The 18,683-nt window shown below is 35.7% G+C and overlaps 2 protein-coding genes across 3 annotated transcripts; one reads left to right on the forward strand and one right to left on the reverse strand.

Annotated features, from left to right (window-relative positions):
* The first annotated feature begins 4,569 nt into the window (after positions 1-4,569).
* On the forward strand, positions 4,570-8,013 carry LOC132167097 (probable protein phosphatase 2C 27). Of its 2 annotated transcripts, none has more exons than XM_059577993.1 (6): positions 4,570-4,772; positions 5,041-5,097; positions 5,234-5,464; positions 5,588-5,782; positions 5,933-6,138; positions 7,183-8,013. In XM_059577993.1, the coding sequence occupies exons 3-6, from the start codon at positions 5,264-5,266 to the stop codon at positions 7,739-7,741; spliced, it is 1,161 nt and encodes a 386-aa protein (XP_059433976.1). In that variant the 5' UTR covers positions 4,570-4,772; positions 5,041-5,097; positions 5,234-5,263; the 3' UTR covers positions 7,742-8,013. The 2 variants fall into 2 exon arrangements, with proteins under 2 accessions (XP_059433976.1, XP_059433977.1); XM_059577994.1 differs by having other exon boundaries at positions 4,570-4,755.
* A 626-nt stretch (positions 8,014-8,639) lies between these two features.
* LOC132166959 (protein NUCLEOLAR COMPLEX ASSOCIATED 4) lies at positions 8,640-17,647 on the reverse strand. The gene is made up of 15 exons (XM_059577824.1): positions 17,143-17,647; positions 16,793-16,885; positions 16,628-16,701; positions 16,284-16,345; positions 16,123-16,174; positions 15,458-15,558; positions 14,426-14,502; positions 14,158-14,259; positions 13,562-13,620; positions 13,282-13,456; positions 12,309-12,482; positions 11,112-11,253; positions 9,721-9,778; positions 9,495-9,600; positions 8,640-9,092 (listed from the first exon to the last, which is right to left on the reverse strand). Exons 1-15 carry the CDS (start codon positions 17,515-17,517, stop codon positions 8,907-8,909), a joined length of 1,836 nt encoding a protein of 611 aa, XP_059433807.1. The 5' UTR covers positions 17,518-17,647; the 3' UTR covers positions 8,640-8,906.
* Positions 17,648-18,683: the final 1,036 nt, after the last annotated feature.

Raw genomic sequence — 18,683 nt, forward strand, 5'->3', positions numbered from 1 at the left:
TTTCAGATTTGTCCCTTGGGGGTGGTCCGGCTACCCCCAAGGGCCATGGGGTGGCTCAAGACCGGCGGTTTGGGGTGGCTTCGACTGAGGTGGTCCGGCCACCCCCAATGTCACCCTTTAATATTTTATAATTTTATTTTTTATTTTTATTTAAATCTAAAATAATATTTTATTATTATTTTTAGTTAGTGGACATATGTTTTATTTATGATTTTAAGATTTTTTTTTTAAAAAAAAATTTTAACTATAAACTAAATATGCTAGACTGGAGAAGATCATATTTCCATAATGTGAGGGAAGTGACGCGGACATTTAATGATCCACATACTCTCTTGGCATTTGTATACGCTCCCTTGATGTTAGGAGTGAGATGTACATTTAATGTTGTGGACTCCTAGAGATTCTGCATTGTGATGGTTACTTTTCTCAGTTTCCTAGTAGTGTGCCCTACAGATACTGTCCTGGTTGGGTGCAAACCATTAAGACGGACTGAATAGCCTAACTAGGACTGGACCAGTTACCCTCTAGAATGGGTCTTTGTCTAGGCCTTGTGACCACTTTTTTTTTGTCGTCAAATACGATGAAAGATCTATAGCGAGAACGGTAAAAATATTGGCTATCAAGAACAAGACAAAAAACCAGAAGAAGGAAAAAAAAAAAAAAAAAAATTACAGGTCCACTCAATCGAATAGCTATGATACCAAGAAAATAATAGTGAAAGAAAAATAAAATGGAAATAGAAATAAAAGAAATAAAGACAAGATTTTACGTAATTCGATCTATGACTTATTTTTACATAATAAAACCTTATGAGTTATATTATGTTCTATTGCTCTTATTCAATTTATTAGTTTATAATACGAAGAGTCTCGATTTATAGTCCCGTAATATATTACCATTACGAAATAGCCAATATTTTAACTAAACCTTTGGTTTCTACTAAATTCAGTTGTTTGCGGCCAATCTCAACCTACATCGGGGAGTATTGAAGCCCAACCACTTGATCCTCATCACCAAACCAATAAGCAATTATCAATCTTTTATATATATATATATGAGGACTCTTTGGTCACTTTCATGTAGAAAACTTTTTACTTTTTTCTCCTACACCTTCTAATTTCTTGTTTTCTTTTCTAAATTCGAGCATCGTTTTCTTGGGCACGTTTTCTTATTTATTTATTTTGGAAAATGAAAAACAATGTCCTGAAATGTGTAGTCAAATATGTCATATTTTTATGTCAAGTAAAACATGTTTTAGAGAACATTTTCTTTCATCTGTTTGATGCAAATCAGCTCATGATTAAAAGAAGAAACACGTTTTGGAATTTTCCCCATTTGATGCAATTTAATAATGCAAATCAGCTCATATTTCGTTTTCAAGGAATTATTCAAATGACTAGCGGAGTTGATAGGTTTTATCCATTTGAATTTTACAGTACATTGCTTTCCTTTATCGGTTTTGTTTTTTATAGTGCATTTAGAATAGTGATTTCATAAACAAAAAGTGTGATTTTAAATCAAATTGCAAAAAATTGATTATTTGGAATTGCATTTTTAAAAAAATTGCGATTTGAAAACCCAAAAAATTTGGGTTTTGAAATCGCAGTTAAGAATGTGTTTTTTTAAAAGTTCACAATTTTAAAGGCTAAACTGTGATTTTAAATGCCAAATTGCAATTTTATCAAACATGTAACCGGGTTTTAAAAAATCACGTTTTTAAATCGCACGTTTTCAAATCACTATTTTTAAATTGTACTCTTTGAAGTCACAAACCCAAACAAACCCTAATCTTACGAAATCAACATTTAAATAGTTAGAAGTTCATAATTCCTTTACTTTTTTTCCTTTTTTGCTAAGTATGGGCCCTTAGTTAATGTAAAAATTGGACTGTTTTATTACATAAATTCGTCAATTAACATTTTAGTGATATAGACGTAGTAACCAAGTATGGGCCCTCGGTCTTGTTTGGTAACGGTTGTGAAAACACATTTTTGTATTTAAATTTAAAAATTAAAATAAAAAAGCACTTTTCAAAGGTAGATCCTTCCCAAATAACATTTTTCTTTTCAATCTTTATATCAATTTAAAACTTTTTTTTTTTTCGAACTAAAAAAAATAAAAAAAAACTTTTCAAACCATTATCAATCGTGCCCTTTGAAATTACTACCTAAAATTGTCCCTTCAATTTTCATTCTCTACAATTAATCAACTATAAATAGACCATACGCCTCAACTAGGACTGGACAAAAACCCGCCCAACCCGCAAACCCGCCCCGTGCGGGTTTAGTGTTTATTTTTGCGGGTTCGGGTTGGGAATATCCAACCCATATGGGTCGGTGCGGGTTTCAGATTTACTAATATTTCCTATGCAGGTACCTGCCCCGATCCACTCCTAAAACACATAAAAATTAAAAAAATTAAAAAAAAACCTAGACTTAAGAGACCCATTCGGCTTTCTCTCTTTCACCTAGCACTCAAGAGTCAAGTCCTCAACACAGTTGTCAGTTGCACCGCATGAGTGCACGACCACACCTCTCGTCCTCTCTATCTCATCTCCCATCGGACCCATCTCACTCCCCGCACCACACAACCGTCGACCGCACCTCTCGGCTCTCGATCTCCCATCGGACCCATCTCACTCTCGACTCTCGCCTCTCTCACTCTCACTCTCACCTCTAACCTCTCGATCGTAGAATGGTACTCTCTCTCTCTCTCTCTCTCTCTTTTTTTTCTGTTTGGTTCTTGGGAAAGATGAAATGAAAGGAAAGAAAGAAATATTCTCCAATGATTTCTCTTTTCTGTTTGGCCAATAAACCCGACTCGACCTGCAAACCTGCACATTTTTAACTCGCACCGCAAATACCCGACCCGCGCGACTCTTGGTCATTGGGCTCGGGTGGCAGGTTGGAAAATCCCAAACCCGCAAGGTGCAGGGCGGGTGGAAAAAAAACCCAATACCTGTCACACCCCGACCTGTGCCCAACCCTAGCCTCAATAATATTCCACATTTAAGAGTAGTCATTAATACAAGGTAGGTTGATTTTTCCAATTTTATCTAAGAAACTCTAGTTTAACTTTAAATAGGCATGTCACACTTTCTCTATTTGCCCAATCAATAATACATAATGAGAAATAGAGAATATTAAAACATGGTTGCTTCAAAGGTTCCTTTTATCACATGACAGAATATATATATAACCAAGCAAGGTCACATGGATGTTGACCTTTTATTTTAATTTGTTTTGTTAAATTATTAATTTAAATAACTAAATTTACAATTTCTTTTTAGTTTAAGTTTCTAGATAAGTGTCGATTTAACATTGTTGCAGCCTCACTAAAATTATTTTGGTGAGGCAATTGAATAAAAGTGACCAAAATCCTCTATTTTCAATCTCATTATTTTAACCCAAAATAATACTATTCACTCACCAAATGAATAAGAAATAATATAACGTTTCTCTCTCCTCCCATATTCTTTAAAAAAGTAACATATATATATATATATATATGAAGTATTTGAAAAAGAATATTTAAATGGAAGAGCGAAAGTTAGTTAAAACAGAACAAAATGTACTTTTGGTTATTTTGGTGAGTAAAATTTCATGAGGCTGTTAAGAATGCTCTAACAGAGGTATTGACACTGTAATGGCACTAAGAGTGTATTATTTGACACCGTAAGTTCATAGAATAAAAATGTGATTTTAAACTGAATTATAAAATATGTATTAACTGGGAATGCATTTTTAAAATAATTATACGATTTTAAAGGTTAAATTACAATTTTACTAAGAGTTCGTTTGGTATTGTGGTTTTAATGTGCGATTTTAAAATTTGCGTTTTTGAAATATTTACTTTTTAAAATTGCAAAGACGTTTAGTAAAACATGTTTAAAAATATTTTTTTTATCAAATATTTGTTATGCGAAATCATGATTTTGGTTTAAATTCACACCTTGTCAAATAAGCACTCCCTAACATGCTTATAAAAATCGCAGATTCTTTTTTTCCTATTTTAAATCGTAATGTCAAACGCTTTAGTTTTTGTTTTTTTGATATGTCTACATAAGAGGGTAAGGAGAAATTCAAACTAATGACCTTTATTTCATAAGTCATGGTTTGCAGCTGATTGAGCTATCCCCTGAGAACAAACACCTTAAGTTTTAAAATATTTTTTAAAAATATAGATTATTCTTACGAAATCCTAATAACGCACCATAAATACTTAAATGCATTTTTTAAATACCCATTTTAAAATCGCAAATTGAGACGAAAATAAACCAAATACGTCAGGCTCCAATGGGTGACGTCAAAATGACGGCACCAGAGGTTCCATCCCTCCAATCGCATGCGGCTCGCATTGTCAACCATCGTCAACGACCTTGCAATTTAGGTGAAAAACGTTCGTCCACATCTGACCGTTGCTTTTTCGAACGTGCAACGATCCGACGGACAGGAAATCACAGCCGCAATTGTTGAAAAAACACCAGCGTCCTCGTCCTGATCTAGTACGTAAAACTTCCACATAACGACGTGTCAGCAAATTCTGTCGTTGTTCATAAAAAAATCTCACGCTCTCCTCTTGTTCAAGACAAGTAACTGTACCCTAATCTCACTCCTAGTCTTTCAATTATTTTTCTTCTTCATTATTTCTGTTTGGAAGCTCGGAAACTTTTGTTGCTTTCTGGGTACCACTCTCCCTTTTGGTTGCTTTCTTCTCGGGCATCATTTCGAAGATTGTCTCCAGCTTGCCATAATTGTACGGCAAGTACTCTGGTAACTCACGCCAATTATCTTCTTCTACTGAATATATCTGCCTTTTGTTGTTAAGTTTGTGAAATTCGATATATGGGTTGTGGATATTTCGGTGATTTGTGATCTGGGTTTGTTGATAATCCTGCGAAGTTTTATTTTTTTATGTTCATTTTTGGGTGGGAATATCTTTATTGGGTGCAAGGTATGGACTTTTTGCTCTGTGATTTCAAAATTTCAATTGGGTTGTTTGATCTCTGCTTGACTTGGGTTTTTGACCTCATGATTGTAGGACTAGCAATTGGTGGAGAAGTGAGTTGAAAATTTGTTCACTGTTCAAGCCTACCAGGTCTGAAATCAAAGCTTTTTTTCTTTTTTGTACCCTTTTCTCCCATTTTTTCTGTTCTTCTCTGCTAGCTAGCTACCAGGAATTGTTCAGTTACTGATATAAAAAGCATGGCTTGAATTGCCTGGCTGTGATACAGATTGAATGGAATCAAGCCTTAGCAAGCAAAATGGCTGCAGGGACTGAATACCCACCTCCTCTTTCCAATTCAGAAGAAGGTTACGGAAAGGGGGATGTCAGCATATCAACAGATGATAAGTCGGAAACTGTTGAGAGCATGGAAGTACTGAACATGGGAAAACCTCCTCGGCATCTCTCGCCATTATGTCATAGTGTGAGCTCGGCTCAGTTGGCATCTACTACTGATTTGGTAAGAAAATCTGTGTTTACAGATGGCAGCTAAGATAATTGCATTGTCCATCTTTTTTTTCTTTTTTCTTTTTTTTTTAATGTCTCTGCATTTATTTTATTGCCTTTCAACTCCTTTGCTTAGGAATTGGATATTGGGATTGTTAGCACAAACTCACGATCAGATCATAATGCCAAGTTTGCACCTGTTTTTCGTTCTGGAAGCTGCTCGGAGATTGGACCCAAACCATATATGGAGGATGAGCACATCTGTATAGATGATCTTCAGGAACATCTAGGTGCAACTGCAGACTTTCCTGCTCCTGGAGCTTTCTATGGGGTCTGTAATTTAATCGCTGGCGTCATAGTTTTTGAATTATAATTCTAGATTGTTGATGCTTTAAATCAATGATTAGAATGGTGGTGGCTGAACAATTGCAATATTAGCATGCCATAATTTATGTGACCGATCATTATTGTCCTTCCGCAGGTGTTTGATGGGCATGGGGGTATAGATGCAGCTTTGTTTATCAGAGAGAACATTCTTCAATTTATTATTGAGGACTCTCATTTCCCCATTTGTGTGAAGAAGGCCATTCAGAGTGCTTTTCTGAAAGCTGACCATGCATTTGCTGATGCTGCTTCTCTTGATAGTTCCTCTGGCACCACCGCCCTGACTGCCCTTATTTTTGGAAGGTAATTGATGTTTCTAGTCCGAACTTGCTGTTTTTGGCCTTTTTCTTTTTCTATAAAACTTACTTTCTTGAAATGCATTACTCTTGTTTGAATTTGATGTTACCACAAAATTAAAAATGATTTTCAGACGGTTGTTAGGTAGTTCTGTGAAGTACATACTACTATTCCGGTTGACTTTAATTTTATCTGTGCACTATCCTCAAGGCTTAGAATACATGTCCCCAGGGAATAATAATTGATCAATTGGTAATGAAAAGATATTGAAGCCCATATGTGGAGGAAAATGACTATTGTATATAATAAGGTGGAGTTCATAAATATCAAACTTACATTTTAACTCTTTGCATGTTCAGGTACAAACCTTTCTTCACTAAACCTTAGGATAAAACTTATCTTGCCAATTAACAACATTTGCTGGTTGGAGGCTACCAATGTTGCTTTCATCTATGAATGTACTCATTTATGGGTTTTCTAGTTCCTGAAACTTGGTTGGGAACTTTTTTTTTTTTCTCCTTTGGGTCGGGTTGGCAAATCTTATCATCCAATGCAAAGATATGGGCACAGCATAACTTTGTAATTTTAAAGCTGGAACATTGGAGTACCTCGGATGTCTTCCTCCCAGACGTCTTCCTCTAAGGCTAGGGAGTTCAGATGATCTGCCCAAAAGTTAAAGAACACAGAATGTTTCCTAACCTTGGAAAGGTTCAAGAGCTTGACAATCGAAAAGCCTTGGATCCTGGAAAAAGGTTCTCCCAATTATTAGTATTAACCAGAATCCTGTCAAGCTTCCTCAAAATGGGGTCTTGGTCCCTCCTGTTTGACCAAGTGAAGAGCTGGCCACAAAACTGGAGATCAAATAAACCCAACCTGCTGTGGAAGATGGTAGAATTAAACTTGTTACAGAAAGAATTTGACCATTTAACGTAGGCATCTCTCTGTATACAATGTCTGTTGGGTTTAGCTTCAAAATACGTTTTATCTTTATTTATTTTACGTCCCGATGGATGAAGCCGCTTTTGTTTGACATATGATCTCTCCTGCCAGGATGATGCTAATTGCCAATGCAGGGGACTGTCGAGCTGTGTTGGGGAAACGAGGTAGGGCGATTGAGCTATCCATAGACCATAAACCTGATTGCTCCTCTGAGAGACTAAGAATCGAGAAACTTGGTGGTGTCGTATATGATGGCTACCTCAACGGTCAATTATCAGTGGCACGTGCCCTCGGAGATTGGCACATGAAATGTCCCGAGGGCTCATCCTGTCCCTTGAGTGCAGAACCAGAGCTTCGGGAGATGCTTCTGAGTGAGGAAGATGAATTCTTGATACTAGGCTGTGATGGCCTGTGGGATGTGATGAGCAGCCAGTGTGCAGTTACAATTGCACGGAAGGAGTTAATGCTTCACAATGATCCTGAGAGATGCTCAAGGGAGCTGGTTAGGGAGGCACTCAAGCGCAATACATGCGACAACCTGACTGTTGTTATTGTATGCTTCTCTCCGGACCCACCGCCACGGCTTGCGATCCCAAAATTGCAGTTCAAGAGGTGTATATCAGCAGAAGGTCTGGATCTTCTCCAAGAGGTATTGGGCAGTAATGTTTGATTAGATTGGATGCTTAATAGGCCTATTGGAATAATGTGCTATGAACTCCTGACTATCGCTTGCATTTGATGTTGCTAAGACGTAGCATGAAAACATTTGAGTAGAAATTTACTCTGCGTATGTGATTAGGATTTACTAGACGAGGAAATCATGTTTCGTATTGAAACTTCATGGACTGTTTCCCCCAGATACCTGAAAAACATTCTAGTGTCTTCACAAATATTGTAGTGGATGCAGTTTCAGAATGCTTTAAATAAAATCTTGTTCATTCTCGTTGATGGCTACTGGGTTTGGCAGACTTAGGCCATGCCAAAAGCACCCTTACTGCGATTAAAATCATATTTTAACGTCTTTAGGTTGTTTGCTGATAAGTGGCACATAAATAAAGCACGATTCCCTCCTCACTCGAAGGGGGGAGTGGAGGAGGTAGAGCCGAAGAAGGGTTGACCACACCCGTGGGTTTGGCTTGCACAGTCACCTCGTCTATTATGAGGTGGTTCTGCAAGTCACCTATTGTTGAAGGTCGAGGGGTGACTGCACGAAGGGACCCTATCAAGAGTGGGTCTCCCTCTACTGTGGGTTAACTGGGCAAGCCACCTTCCTGTTCGTTGGCTCGATTTTTAAACCCTAATTATTTGCATTTAGATCATAAATAAATTATTCTTACTTTGGATGAACCAATCGTACATCATAGTTTCTCATCCTTTACACTGACATTGGCCAACCAAAAGGATTATCAACTGCATGTTCAAGAACCTAGCTTCAAACAATCCTCTTTCACCCAGTCCCTTGGGAAGACCTCTCTCACGCAAGCTACAACCAATCCCACAACAGATTGCCCATACCGAGGTGCTAAACACAATTACATTTCATGTTTTTTCAAATAAACACCTACCAGTGGATTACCTAAAGGAGAATAATTTGTTTATTACCTATTTTGGCTGTGATCACTTCATCTCAAAGAAATTGCAGATTACACTTGAAAGAAATAGATAATTGTCTGAAGAGCAGGTCAAAACCTGCTACAGTGTACAGCTAACAAAATTAGGCCTATAAAATTCCCAACCCCTTCGTACAAAAAGAAGAGCCTAACCCAAAAAGAAAAAAAACGGTGACTCAAATAGAATGAAGGTGTACACATGCACAGAGAAAAACTGCATCTGGTTCATGAACTCTCTACTTGTAGTTTTGCAGAACTATGACCGTGTTCATCAGATATATTTGTAGTCTCATTCTTTTCCTTGGTCTCATCATATTTAAAAGTCCAACCAGCAAAATCGGACTCCGAGAACAAAGAGGTGGGAGCAACTTTATGGAATGCTACTGGCACCTGTTTTACCCTTCGCCTAATCTGCAATAAAGAAAGAGCAGCTCTGAGAGAACTTTAATGCACAAAAGGAACATGTTTTAATATCCAAAAAGTTGAACAAAAGCTTCAGCAATTATGGTCGTCGCATTTAATTGTCCCAGAGAAGTAATACTGAAGCAACCCTCAGTTAAAGGCTTAAAGCTCCAAAGATAGTAGCGTAAAGATGCATCTAGATAGAGGCTATTCAAATTTGAAGGCATATTGACCAGGACTCAAGTACCACTTATGCGCCAATCAAAGCTAAAGGGATCTCATGACTGATCCGATGGGGTAAAAAGCAGCATTGTTTTACTTCATAACGAGCCGTTCCCCTTCTCACGGGTCCAATTGCTTATATATATATAATTTAAGTTTTCCAAGGATAAACAGAAATGAGCATATTACCTCATCCCCAAAAATTGTCGCATACGAACCCGAACTGAAATCTTCAACTGTTATTTCAGTTGTTTTAGCTCTGACAGTCAAATCGTTCTCAAGTGACAAAATAAACCTAGCATCGTAAGAAAAAAAAAAGAAAAAAAGAAAAAGAAAAGAGATTACCAGACTACAATCACAAATGAATATACATGCAAATGTACCACATATATGCAAATATGCTAGTGTAATGTACCTTGAAACAGGAGGGCAGTAATGGTGACGGAGGGTATCAACTTCCCAAAGCGAACTTCCTGTTCAAACAATATTCATCAAGATGTGAAGTTAATTTAAAAAGTAACCCCACAACTCAGAGATATATATACATTTGTGTTTTTCAATGTGTGCAAGTAGAGGAGTGCTACACATCTCAAATTTGTTTCCCAAAAGTTGGCTCTCAAATGATGTGTTACCATATCATAAGATTTATTATTTTGAGAAGTGAGTCACCAACTCATGAGATAATGACACATGATTTGGGAATCAAATTTTGGAAAACATATTTGGGATGTGTGGCATTTCTCGTGCAAGTATATCAATAAATGAGATCAAGCAATGTAAACAGTAGAGAAGACTTAGGAGACGTTAATGTGCATGGAAGAAGTCAGCTTTGTGATATTAACATTAATGGCATACATGATATACAGGGATCGGTCAGTATATATATCGATTACAATAGTATATCTCCTAACTCATTAGGTTAAACCTGACGGTACTAAAAAATGGAGGCAAAAAGAGATTTGAGCCTTCTAAACCAAACCAAAAAAAAATTGTAGAAAAGTCATGACCTATAATTTTGTGTAGATCTATTTCTTGACGCCACATAACTTGGTAGCATTTAGAGGATTATTTAATGAGAACAAGTTTTCATGGACTTTCTGGAGCTAACAGATAGATGATAGCCCAAATGCTCGGCTAAATAACAGAGCTTAATCTCCAAATTTAGATTATAACTTTTGATCTAGGGGGAGTTGTGAGGCCCATAACTTGTCAAAATAAAACTCTTGAAGAGGAAGTATGACATCCTCAAAGATGAACACTTTACAGCCCATTTTTGGCCTCAAAATCCCCAGATTTTGCATGTTTTCAGGTGATTTTTATGCCTTATATTTTCACTTCAGTCATTTTTAGTTGTCTTCATTTCACCATTTTTGTTAGTTGGAGGGATCCTATGTAATTTTTCCTTCATTTCAGTCTCTAGAATTTTCTATTGTTGCAGGATTGGGGTGTCCAATCCCTATAAATATACATTTTTGAGCTCCTAGCCAATATCAATAAGATTTCAGTCTTTGCCTCTCTCATCTGGTGTGCCAAATTTTCAAATTGTAGACTAAAGGTGTTGATAGGGTTTAATCGTGTATAAATTCATCTTCTGCAATCACATTCATCCAAATATGTGGTTGATTTATTGATTCAATGAAAATTATGGGTTCCCTGAAAGGTCATAAGAGCGTGCAACTGTAATAGAAGTGCGTGCAGAGTGAGGTGATGGATAAATCACTCCATAAATCAATTTCCACAATTACATGGGTAATAAATGGGCCAAAGTTTAAAGAGGAATTGAGAAAGATTCAAGAAGATACTTACTCATAGCATTGGACTTTATGGGATTACTTTCCTCATTGTTAAACTGATCCATGCCTGGTTTCCTGCTGGACATATCTGAGCCAGTTCCAGAATCAACTTTTTCTGCATTTGAATTATCTTTTGCTGTTTCAGCACCATCTTCCTGCACAAACTTCACTAATTCATTCCCTTTTTACAGAAAGCATGAAAAGGATTAACAAATTATTTAAAGAAACCTTCAGATAGTTTGATAAACAGTAAGAGCAGTAGAACTTGCAATCAAGATGCTGTTTAGAGAATCAGAGGAAACAGGGTCAAATCCAAGTAGTCCCAAAAGTTTAGAAAGCGAAATTTGGTGAACTTTTTTCGGTTTTCTCAATTGGATTGGACATACTGGTCCAATCAATCCAGTGTTACTAAAGTAACAGATATTAAAATTGTCGTAAAGTTAGTACATACTTACTGCCCACACAACCAGCACCTAATACCACTCCAAGAATAGTAATCAGATCTGCTTTATATGAAGCATAATGCAGTATCCAAAACTTCTGAAATTTCATTCCATAGTTTTAATCTTATCCTTTTACCTGTGATGCCAAAGTCTATTTCTTATCCAACTTATGTGTTACCAACTCTTGTCAACTTCAGGAACAAAAGTTACAATTTAGCAGAAAAATAAAACATGGGACTACAAACAGTTACGCCAAGTCTCCATCCAAAATAATTGCAAATATATAGGGGGCAAATAATATGACCTGGCCTAATTTAATTGTCAGAGGAAAAGTACATGTCTCACCTCTAATTTTTCACTCAATCAGAAATGGCAATTCTATCAGCATATTTAAGCCATAATGTTTATATTCTAAAACCGAGCATCATTTCCTCCATAACCCCAATCATTTTCATTAGTCAATAGATACCAAAAGAGAGCCTATCTTTTCTCTCTAAATATTTCCATCAAGAGCTAATACCATAGATCTACAGTCAATTTGTAGCAGTATCAAGTCTATGAATAATCATAATGTAGACACCAATCTAGTATGCAGCAGTGCGTTAAGCAACAATCATGGAAAAAAAAAATTCATCAAATAGCAATTTATGTAATACACTATATAGAATCATATGTACCACTCATAATAAGCCCAGCACACCCCACTTGCACCAAAATCAAATGGATAATGATAAAATAAATCATGATGGTAAGATTGTAATAGTTACCCGGTGCACCAAACAGTTGATTGAAGGATGTCTTCGTAAAAGATTGTGAATCAGAGCTACAATAACCAACGCTCCTGAAGGAGGAACTGACAGTGATAGCCGACTCAATTTCTTAGCAAAAGCAGCTGCCAAATATGCTGGAAGAAGTGGAGATTTTAAGCAAGAATCAAGAAGCTGCAGAAAATACATTTCAATCAATTAGAAAATAACCAATTGCTCAAAATAAACACACACCAGATCTGTTGTTCCAACTTAATTTTTTAACCCTGCCTAAGTGCATCTTTTTTTGTCTTTGATATTTGTCAGACCAGTCCAGAAACCTCATGTCCATGAGGTATGATATTAAGAAAATGAGCAATTGAAAATATAAAATCTACATTAAAATAAAGAATAATTACCTGCGCTCTTTTTTTAGAATCAAATTAGGACAAATTCTGAGTATATAACACTTCCAAAGTAGCTGAGGCCGGAAATTTTAAGTATAAAAACTCACCCACATATGATAGGAAGCTTAGTTAAATTAATGACAATGTCAATATTCTCTGAAGTTTCATAAAAAAATTTAAATATAATTTTCGCCTCAACACCAAAAGTAGTTCCTTAGATAAAATTATCCTGCACATGACATGTAAATTTATCTGTTGGCTGTAACTATACCACCAAATAAAGGATGCAAATATGCCACCAAATAAAGAAGGATACATAAAACCAAAAGTCAATAGAATTCCAGGTATCACATGAGTGGCTGAATTTATATCATATAGATACTGATAAGTAATTCATATTGTTTTTGGTATCATTGAATTTATGGCTGAATATATGGCATCATATATTCAAATTCACCTTTCATTCACAAACTTTTCCTCAATATTTAGTTCTTTTTCTACTTATCAAAAAATATTTTTTCCTTTTTTTAAGCCTTGGCTGACAAAAATTTAAACTTCAGACACAATGATGAATTATTTAGCATTACCTGAAAAAACTTTGCCCGGTGCTTTGCCATAAAGGTAGAAGGGACCAATAAAGCGTAAAGCTTTTCATAAAAATTAGGATACTCCAAACCATATTGTGTCATGAGGATGAAAAGGCTGCTAAGAGCCATGACACTGACAACACCACCAATGTCATATGATCTCGTCAAAAAATCACTGCATGTCATCAGGTAATGAATCAGACTTAATTCATCATTTAGAAGAGAGAGATTCAAATAGTAAAGAATAATACTACATTAAATCTAGTGTTTGTAACTTTACCATAACATGATAGGATTATTCAAATAAGGAATAACTGCCTGATGGAGACTAACAAGAACCTGAACATCAAAATGTAAACAGGTCAGAAACAATGGTGTGCATTTAAAACAAGGAAAAGAAAAGGCGAAAAAGCATAACACAAACACACACAATGCAAATCTCAAAAAACAAGTAAACTAATGCCAAGATTAAGGAAAAACAACTCAACTTATAAACTATATTTCATATAAAAACAAAACTCATGCATCCATAGGAGATGAAACTGTCACCTTACTCTCCACCACTTACGTGGGAGAAGATGCCATTTAGTCCAAAGACAATTGGCGCGAGATATGAAATTATATCCAATCATAAACCGTACAGCCACAGTCTTCATTGGTAGGCACAAACTACGACACAAGTACCTATTAGGGTTTGAGCATCCATTTGATTGCCTGGGCATTTGGCTTAAGTCTAACCTCGAGACTACTTATCAAAAAAGTCTAACCTCAAGACTAGTCATAACAAGTCAAGCAGCATTATTTCCATGTATTATGAAGAAAATCAAGATATACAAGAATTATGCTTAAATTTTAATATCATCTTTTGAGGCTTACCTCCTTATATACATCGAGTGGAAGTGGTAACCTAAGAAATGAAATCCATGCTTTTGTAAATTTTAATCCCATCTTTTTGGAAATTTTCGCTGCAGACAACACCTAAACACAATGTTGTAAAAAGAATATATTAAGAAAAAATCAACAGGACACAATATACTTTTTTAAGAATACAAATACAATTGAGTATATAGATGAAAAAGTAGAACTATTTAAAATAAAATAAAAGCATCAAACAGCCTGCATTAGTGAATAAACAAAAACTTACATTATTGTCTTGCTTCTCAGTCTGGGGCTGTTTATCTTTTGCTTTTGAATTCCCAGAAACCTCCTTACTATCACTTCCTTTAGATAACAATTCAAATCAGTGAAGGAACAAGCAAACTTAAAACTTAATAGAGACAATAAAAAAATTAAACTTCAAATGTTCAACCAGGGAGTTGCAATGAAATGCTGGCCAACAATCATTTAGTGCGACTGAGAATAGGCCATAAAAACGATTGGCTAGATTGACCCATCCTAATAATGAATATTGTGACTCTTTTTTTGGATAAGTAATAATGAATATCTAAGACATACTAACAGAAAAACGATTGGCTAGATTGACCCATCCTAATAATGAATATTGTGACTCTTTTTTTGGATAAGTAATAATGAATATCTGAGACATACTAACAGAAATCTCTCTCTCTCTGTGATTTTAATATTCCCCTATCCCTGGCCAAAACATACTACGTTCAAAACTTCTCTCTCTCTCTCTCTCTCTGATTTTAATATTCCCCTATCACTGGCCGAAACATACTACGTTCAAAACTTCAAATAGTTTTCACAATTTTCGCCAAACCCATTTGGTCTAATAATGAATATCTAAGACATACTAACAGAAATCTCTCTCTCTCTCTCTCTCTCTCTCTCTCTCTCTCTCACACACACACACACACACTTTGTTCAAGTCTAGGCAAAATACTACCAAGCTAAAAAGCAACCTTACACTTACTGATTTTAATATTCCCCTATCCCTGGCCGAAACATACTAGGTTCAAAACTTCAAAAAGTTTTCACAATTTTCGCCAAACCCATTTGGTCTTCAAAGATTTTGTATTGCATGCCACTTCCTCAACCAAAAATAGAATTTATACTCTCTAACAAATCTAAAGGTGAATCCCACTACTTTATGAAGTTTAATGATGATGCCACTAGAAAACTTTTGGTGTATTTTTCGAAGTACAAATCTGATGTATTTGGTGAGTTCACCAAAAAAACAACAATAAGCTCCAAGAGAAAACCAGCAAGCAATCACCTGATCTGCTCCACATCTCGTAAACAGAGTTTTCATCTGAGCCTTTCAGATGGGGAATGTGTGATAAAATATAATGTACGTTGTGAATAAAAACCTCCAAGCTGCAAGAAAAGTAAACTCTTATCCTATAAATTCAACAGCTATCAAATGGCAACATCAATATACTAGAAAGCATAACTTACTTTGCACATAAGACAATAGCATCCGGTCTAATTTCCATGTATTTCAATTTCTCAAACATACCCAATAGGAAAATTAAGAGAATAACATAGATGAACACATGTTGAATATAAAAAGAATATTAAAGAGTTGAATGTACACTGAAGCATGTAAAGAAACCAGTCACTAACATAACTAACATCGAATTCAAAATAAATTTGCAAAATAAGAAAACTAACCTACAAGAAAGACTTCAAATATTAAATGTCTCTAACATTGCAAATTAGTTATCAAAAAGATGAAACAAGATTTGGCTTACTACTAAAAGGGTTAAATCCAAAATTAAATTGTTCAAGTTTCAAGAATTCATATAGTATCGACTAGAGAGAACAATGTTATAATGAAAAAAAGGTCTGCTAAAAATCCTGATATAGGAGAGACATGGAAGAGTAAGAAAACAAAATTGGTTTTCCTCGGAAAGTGACAATTACAGGGTTAATACTGACCTTGTTCTTGAATGACTCTCATTGTTGCTATCAGCATTCACTTTGGTGTTATCTAGTAAGGAGGAACATTAATTTAAAAAAAAAAAAGGTAAACGCTATGAACACAGGTAGATGAAGTTAGCAGAATAAGCCTCAAACGGGGAGCATGGCAGGAAAAGTACCAGAGATATTCTTTGACTCCAAAGTTCTAGTAAGTTTTTCCACGCTAATGTAGCTAAAATAACTGCAAGAAGAGGAAATAATAATAATTCAACAAAAATTTCGTTCAAATATAACACGCTTTTGCATTTCTTGCGTAGCCCAGTGCCTAAAAGAAAACACTTAAGAACAGAAAAATAGAGTTAAGATAACTCCTCTAGAATAGCCCGAACATAACAGAACTACATAGGCATAACCGAGATTGCCTCTAATTCTATGTACTACTGAGAATACTTAATCACGGCATCATATCCCATCTAAAAGACGAAATTGACCAAAAATTGGGCAATGATGAAAGTGATCATACCGTACATCAATGTACTGGAAGTACTTCGATGCGAGCAAGTCTATTAAGAAATAAATGGACGTTGTAGAGTGAACCTGCAATAAAAGAATCCGCACACACATTTAATAATCAAACAACAACATAAAACCTCAGAGAAAAGCCAGAGAAATGGTAAAACAAACTTACAATAGAATGTAAAAACTTGTGGTATATAGCAGAGTGAAACCTTCCATTATTTCCCACCTTCACAAACTCCATTATCGTATCCAACACAATCTCCTGTACTCCCATCACCCCCACAAAACACAAATCAGACAAACAAACAAACAACATTTCCAATAAAACCCACCAAAACAAAAGCAAAACCGAATAAAATAAGCCAAATCCCCATTTCAAATTCACAAAAAAGAGACTGACTTTGAGAGTTTCATCGGAGTCCGGCGAAACGGACACCCCCCCCCCACAAAAAAAAAAAAAAAAAATCCCCAATAAATTAAATCAAATTCCCATTTCAAATTCACATTAAAGAGACCAACTTTGAGAGTTTCATCGGAGTCCGGAGAGACTGCAAGATCGATGAGGGAGTAGACGAAGAGGTCGAACTTGGAGCGCAGCCAGGTGAGGTAGATGAAGTCAGGGTCGTCCCCGGGGCTCGCTGAGGAGGCCTTGGAAGAAGAAGAGGGAGGGAGGGAAGGGAGGAGAGGGGTAAAAAAGGACTGGAGCGAGAGGAGGGACTCGAGGGCATAGGGAGGAGGTGAGGTTGGGGACACGAAGGAGAGGAGGAGAGGGAGGTTGTTGATATGCGCTCGGGAGGAGAGGAGCTGGTGGCCTAGGGTTTTCAGCTCTGACAGAGACACGCTGTGCTTCGCTTTCTTCTTCCTTGGTTTGTTGTTTGAGACCACGGAAGCCATTGTTGATTGAAGCGAGAGGAAGAGAAAGCCCGTGTTTTAGGTCTTGAGATTTTAGAGAGTAGCAAAAGTGGGGTTTAAGGGAAGGGACTGTTTGGGTGTTAGGGTTTATTCTCTTCTTCTCGGATGGGGATTTGCCTGAACTAGTAAACAAAATCGCTTAGACTATTGTTTGGGTGTAAAATATATAAAGGAAAATTACACTTTAGCCCCCAAGTTTGGGGCAATTTTTAATTCAATCTCCAATGTTTTAATTTTTGCAATGTACTCCCAAACTTCTAAATTTTTGCAATTCAACTAATTTTATTCCAAAATTCTCATATTGCCCCTATTTTTTTTTTTATTTAAAAAAAAAAAATTGGGATGCAAAAATGGCCAGATGGCCAAAGGGGGGCCCTGAATTTTTTAAAATTTTTTATAAAAAAAAAAAAAAAAAACAAAAAATTATGGGCAATATGAGAATTTTGGGATAAAATTGATTGAATTGCAAAAAAAAAATTTTGAAATTTGAAGGGGTGCATTACAAAAATTGAAACATTGGAAGTCGAATTGAAAATCACTCCAAACTTTAGGAGGGTAAAATGTATTTTTCCCAATATATAAAATAATTTTAGCAATATATATATATACACACAAGATGGGAAAAGGGAAATTATAAATTCTAAAAAAAGTATCTAACTTTTTATTAGTTCGTTGAAAGTTTGAATATTTTATCTAATTCAAAGTATCTAAAATATTTTCAGTTGTTTAGTTTGTTCTGAAATTATTATTTATCATTATATGAATACAAATTATTTTAGATAAAATTCATCCTTGAAATTCAGCATCATTGGAGAGGGTGTCTAAAAGCAGGGACGAAGCTAGCCTTGAGAATGGGCAGGGCCATGGCTGAAAAAATTTAATGGGCAGGGGCCCATTAGCCAAAAAAAAAAAATTAACCATAAAAAAAATTGGTTTTACCTTAAAAAAAAAAAATTTGTCATTTAGGGCCAGACCCCCCTTCCTCCGTCCCTGTCTAAAAGCTTATATACACATGTTAATATTGTGAGTAATACTAAAAGTCATTCTCGTGTCACTCTAAAAATGATATGGCTTCTAAAATTTACATTGTGCTTGTAATTGATTATTATTGAATTTGGATCAAACTGTAATTTTAAAAGTCATCACAT

The sequence above is a fragment of the Corylus avellana genome, chromosome ca1 (assembly GCF_901000735.1).
Source record: "Corylus avellana chromosome ca1, CavTom2PMs-1.0".
NCBI lineage: Eukaryota > Viridiplantae > Streptophyta > Magnoliopsida > Fagales > Betulaceae > Corylus > Corylus avellana.

What these genes read in the sequence shown, in the direction of transcription:
- LOC132167097 (XM_059577993.1), top strand. Translation starts at nt 5,264, where the DNA reads ATGGCTGCAGGGACTGAATACCCACCTCCTCTTTCCAATTCAGAAGAA. An exon ending in TGGCATCTACTACTGATTTG is followed by an intron (nt 5,465 to 5,587) that starts GTAAGAAAATCT and finishes TCCTTTGCTTAG; the next exon opens with GAATTGGATATTGGGATTGT. An exon ending in ACTGCCCTTATTTTTGGAAG is followed by an intron (nt 6,139 to 7,182) that starts GTAATTGATGTT and finishes CTCTCCTGCCAG; the next exon opens with GATGATGCTAATTGCCAATG.
- LOC132166959 (XM_059577824.1), bottom strand. Translation starts at nt 17,517, where the DNA reads ATGGCTTCCGTGGTCTCAAACAACAAACCAAGGAAGAAGAAAGCGAAG. An exon ending in GGAGTCAAAGAATATCTCTG is followed by an intron (nt 16,175 to 16,283) that starts GTACTTTTCCTG and finishes CCTCCTTACTAG; the next exon opens with ATAACACCAAAGTGAATGCT. An exon ending in TACTGCCCTCCTGTTTCAAG is followed by an intron (nt 9,601 to 9,720) that starts GTACATTACACT and finishes TTACGATGCTAG; the next exon opens with GTTTATTTTGTCACTTGAGA.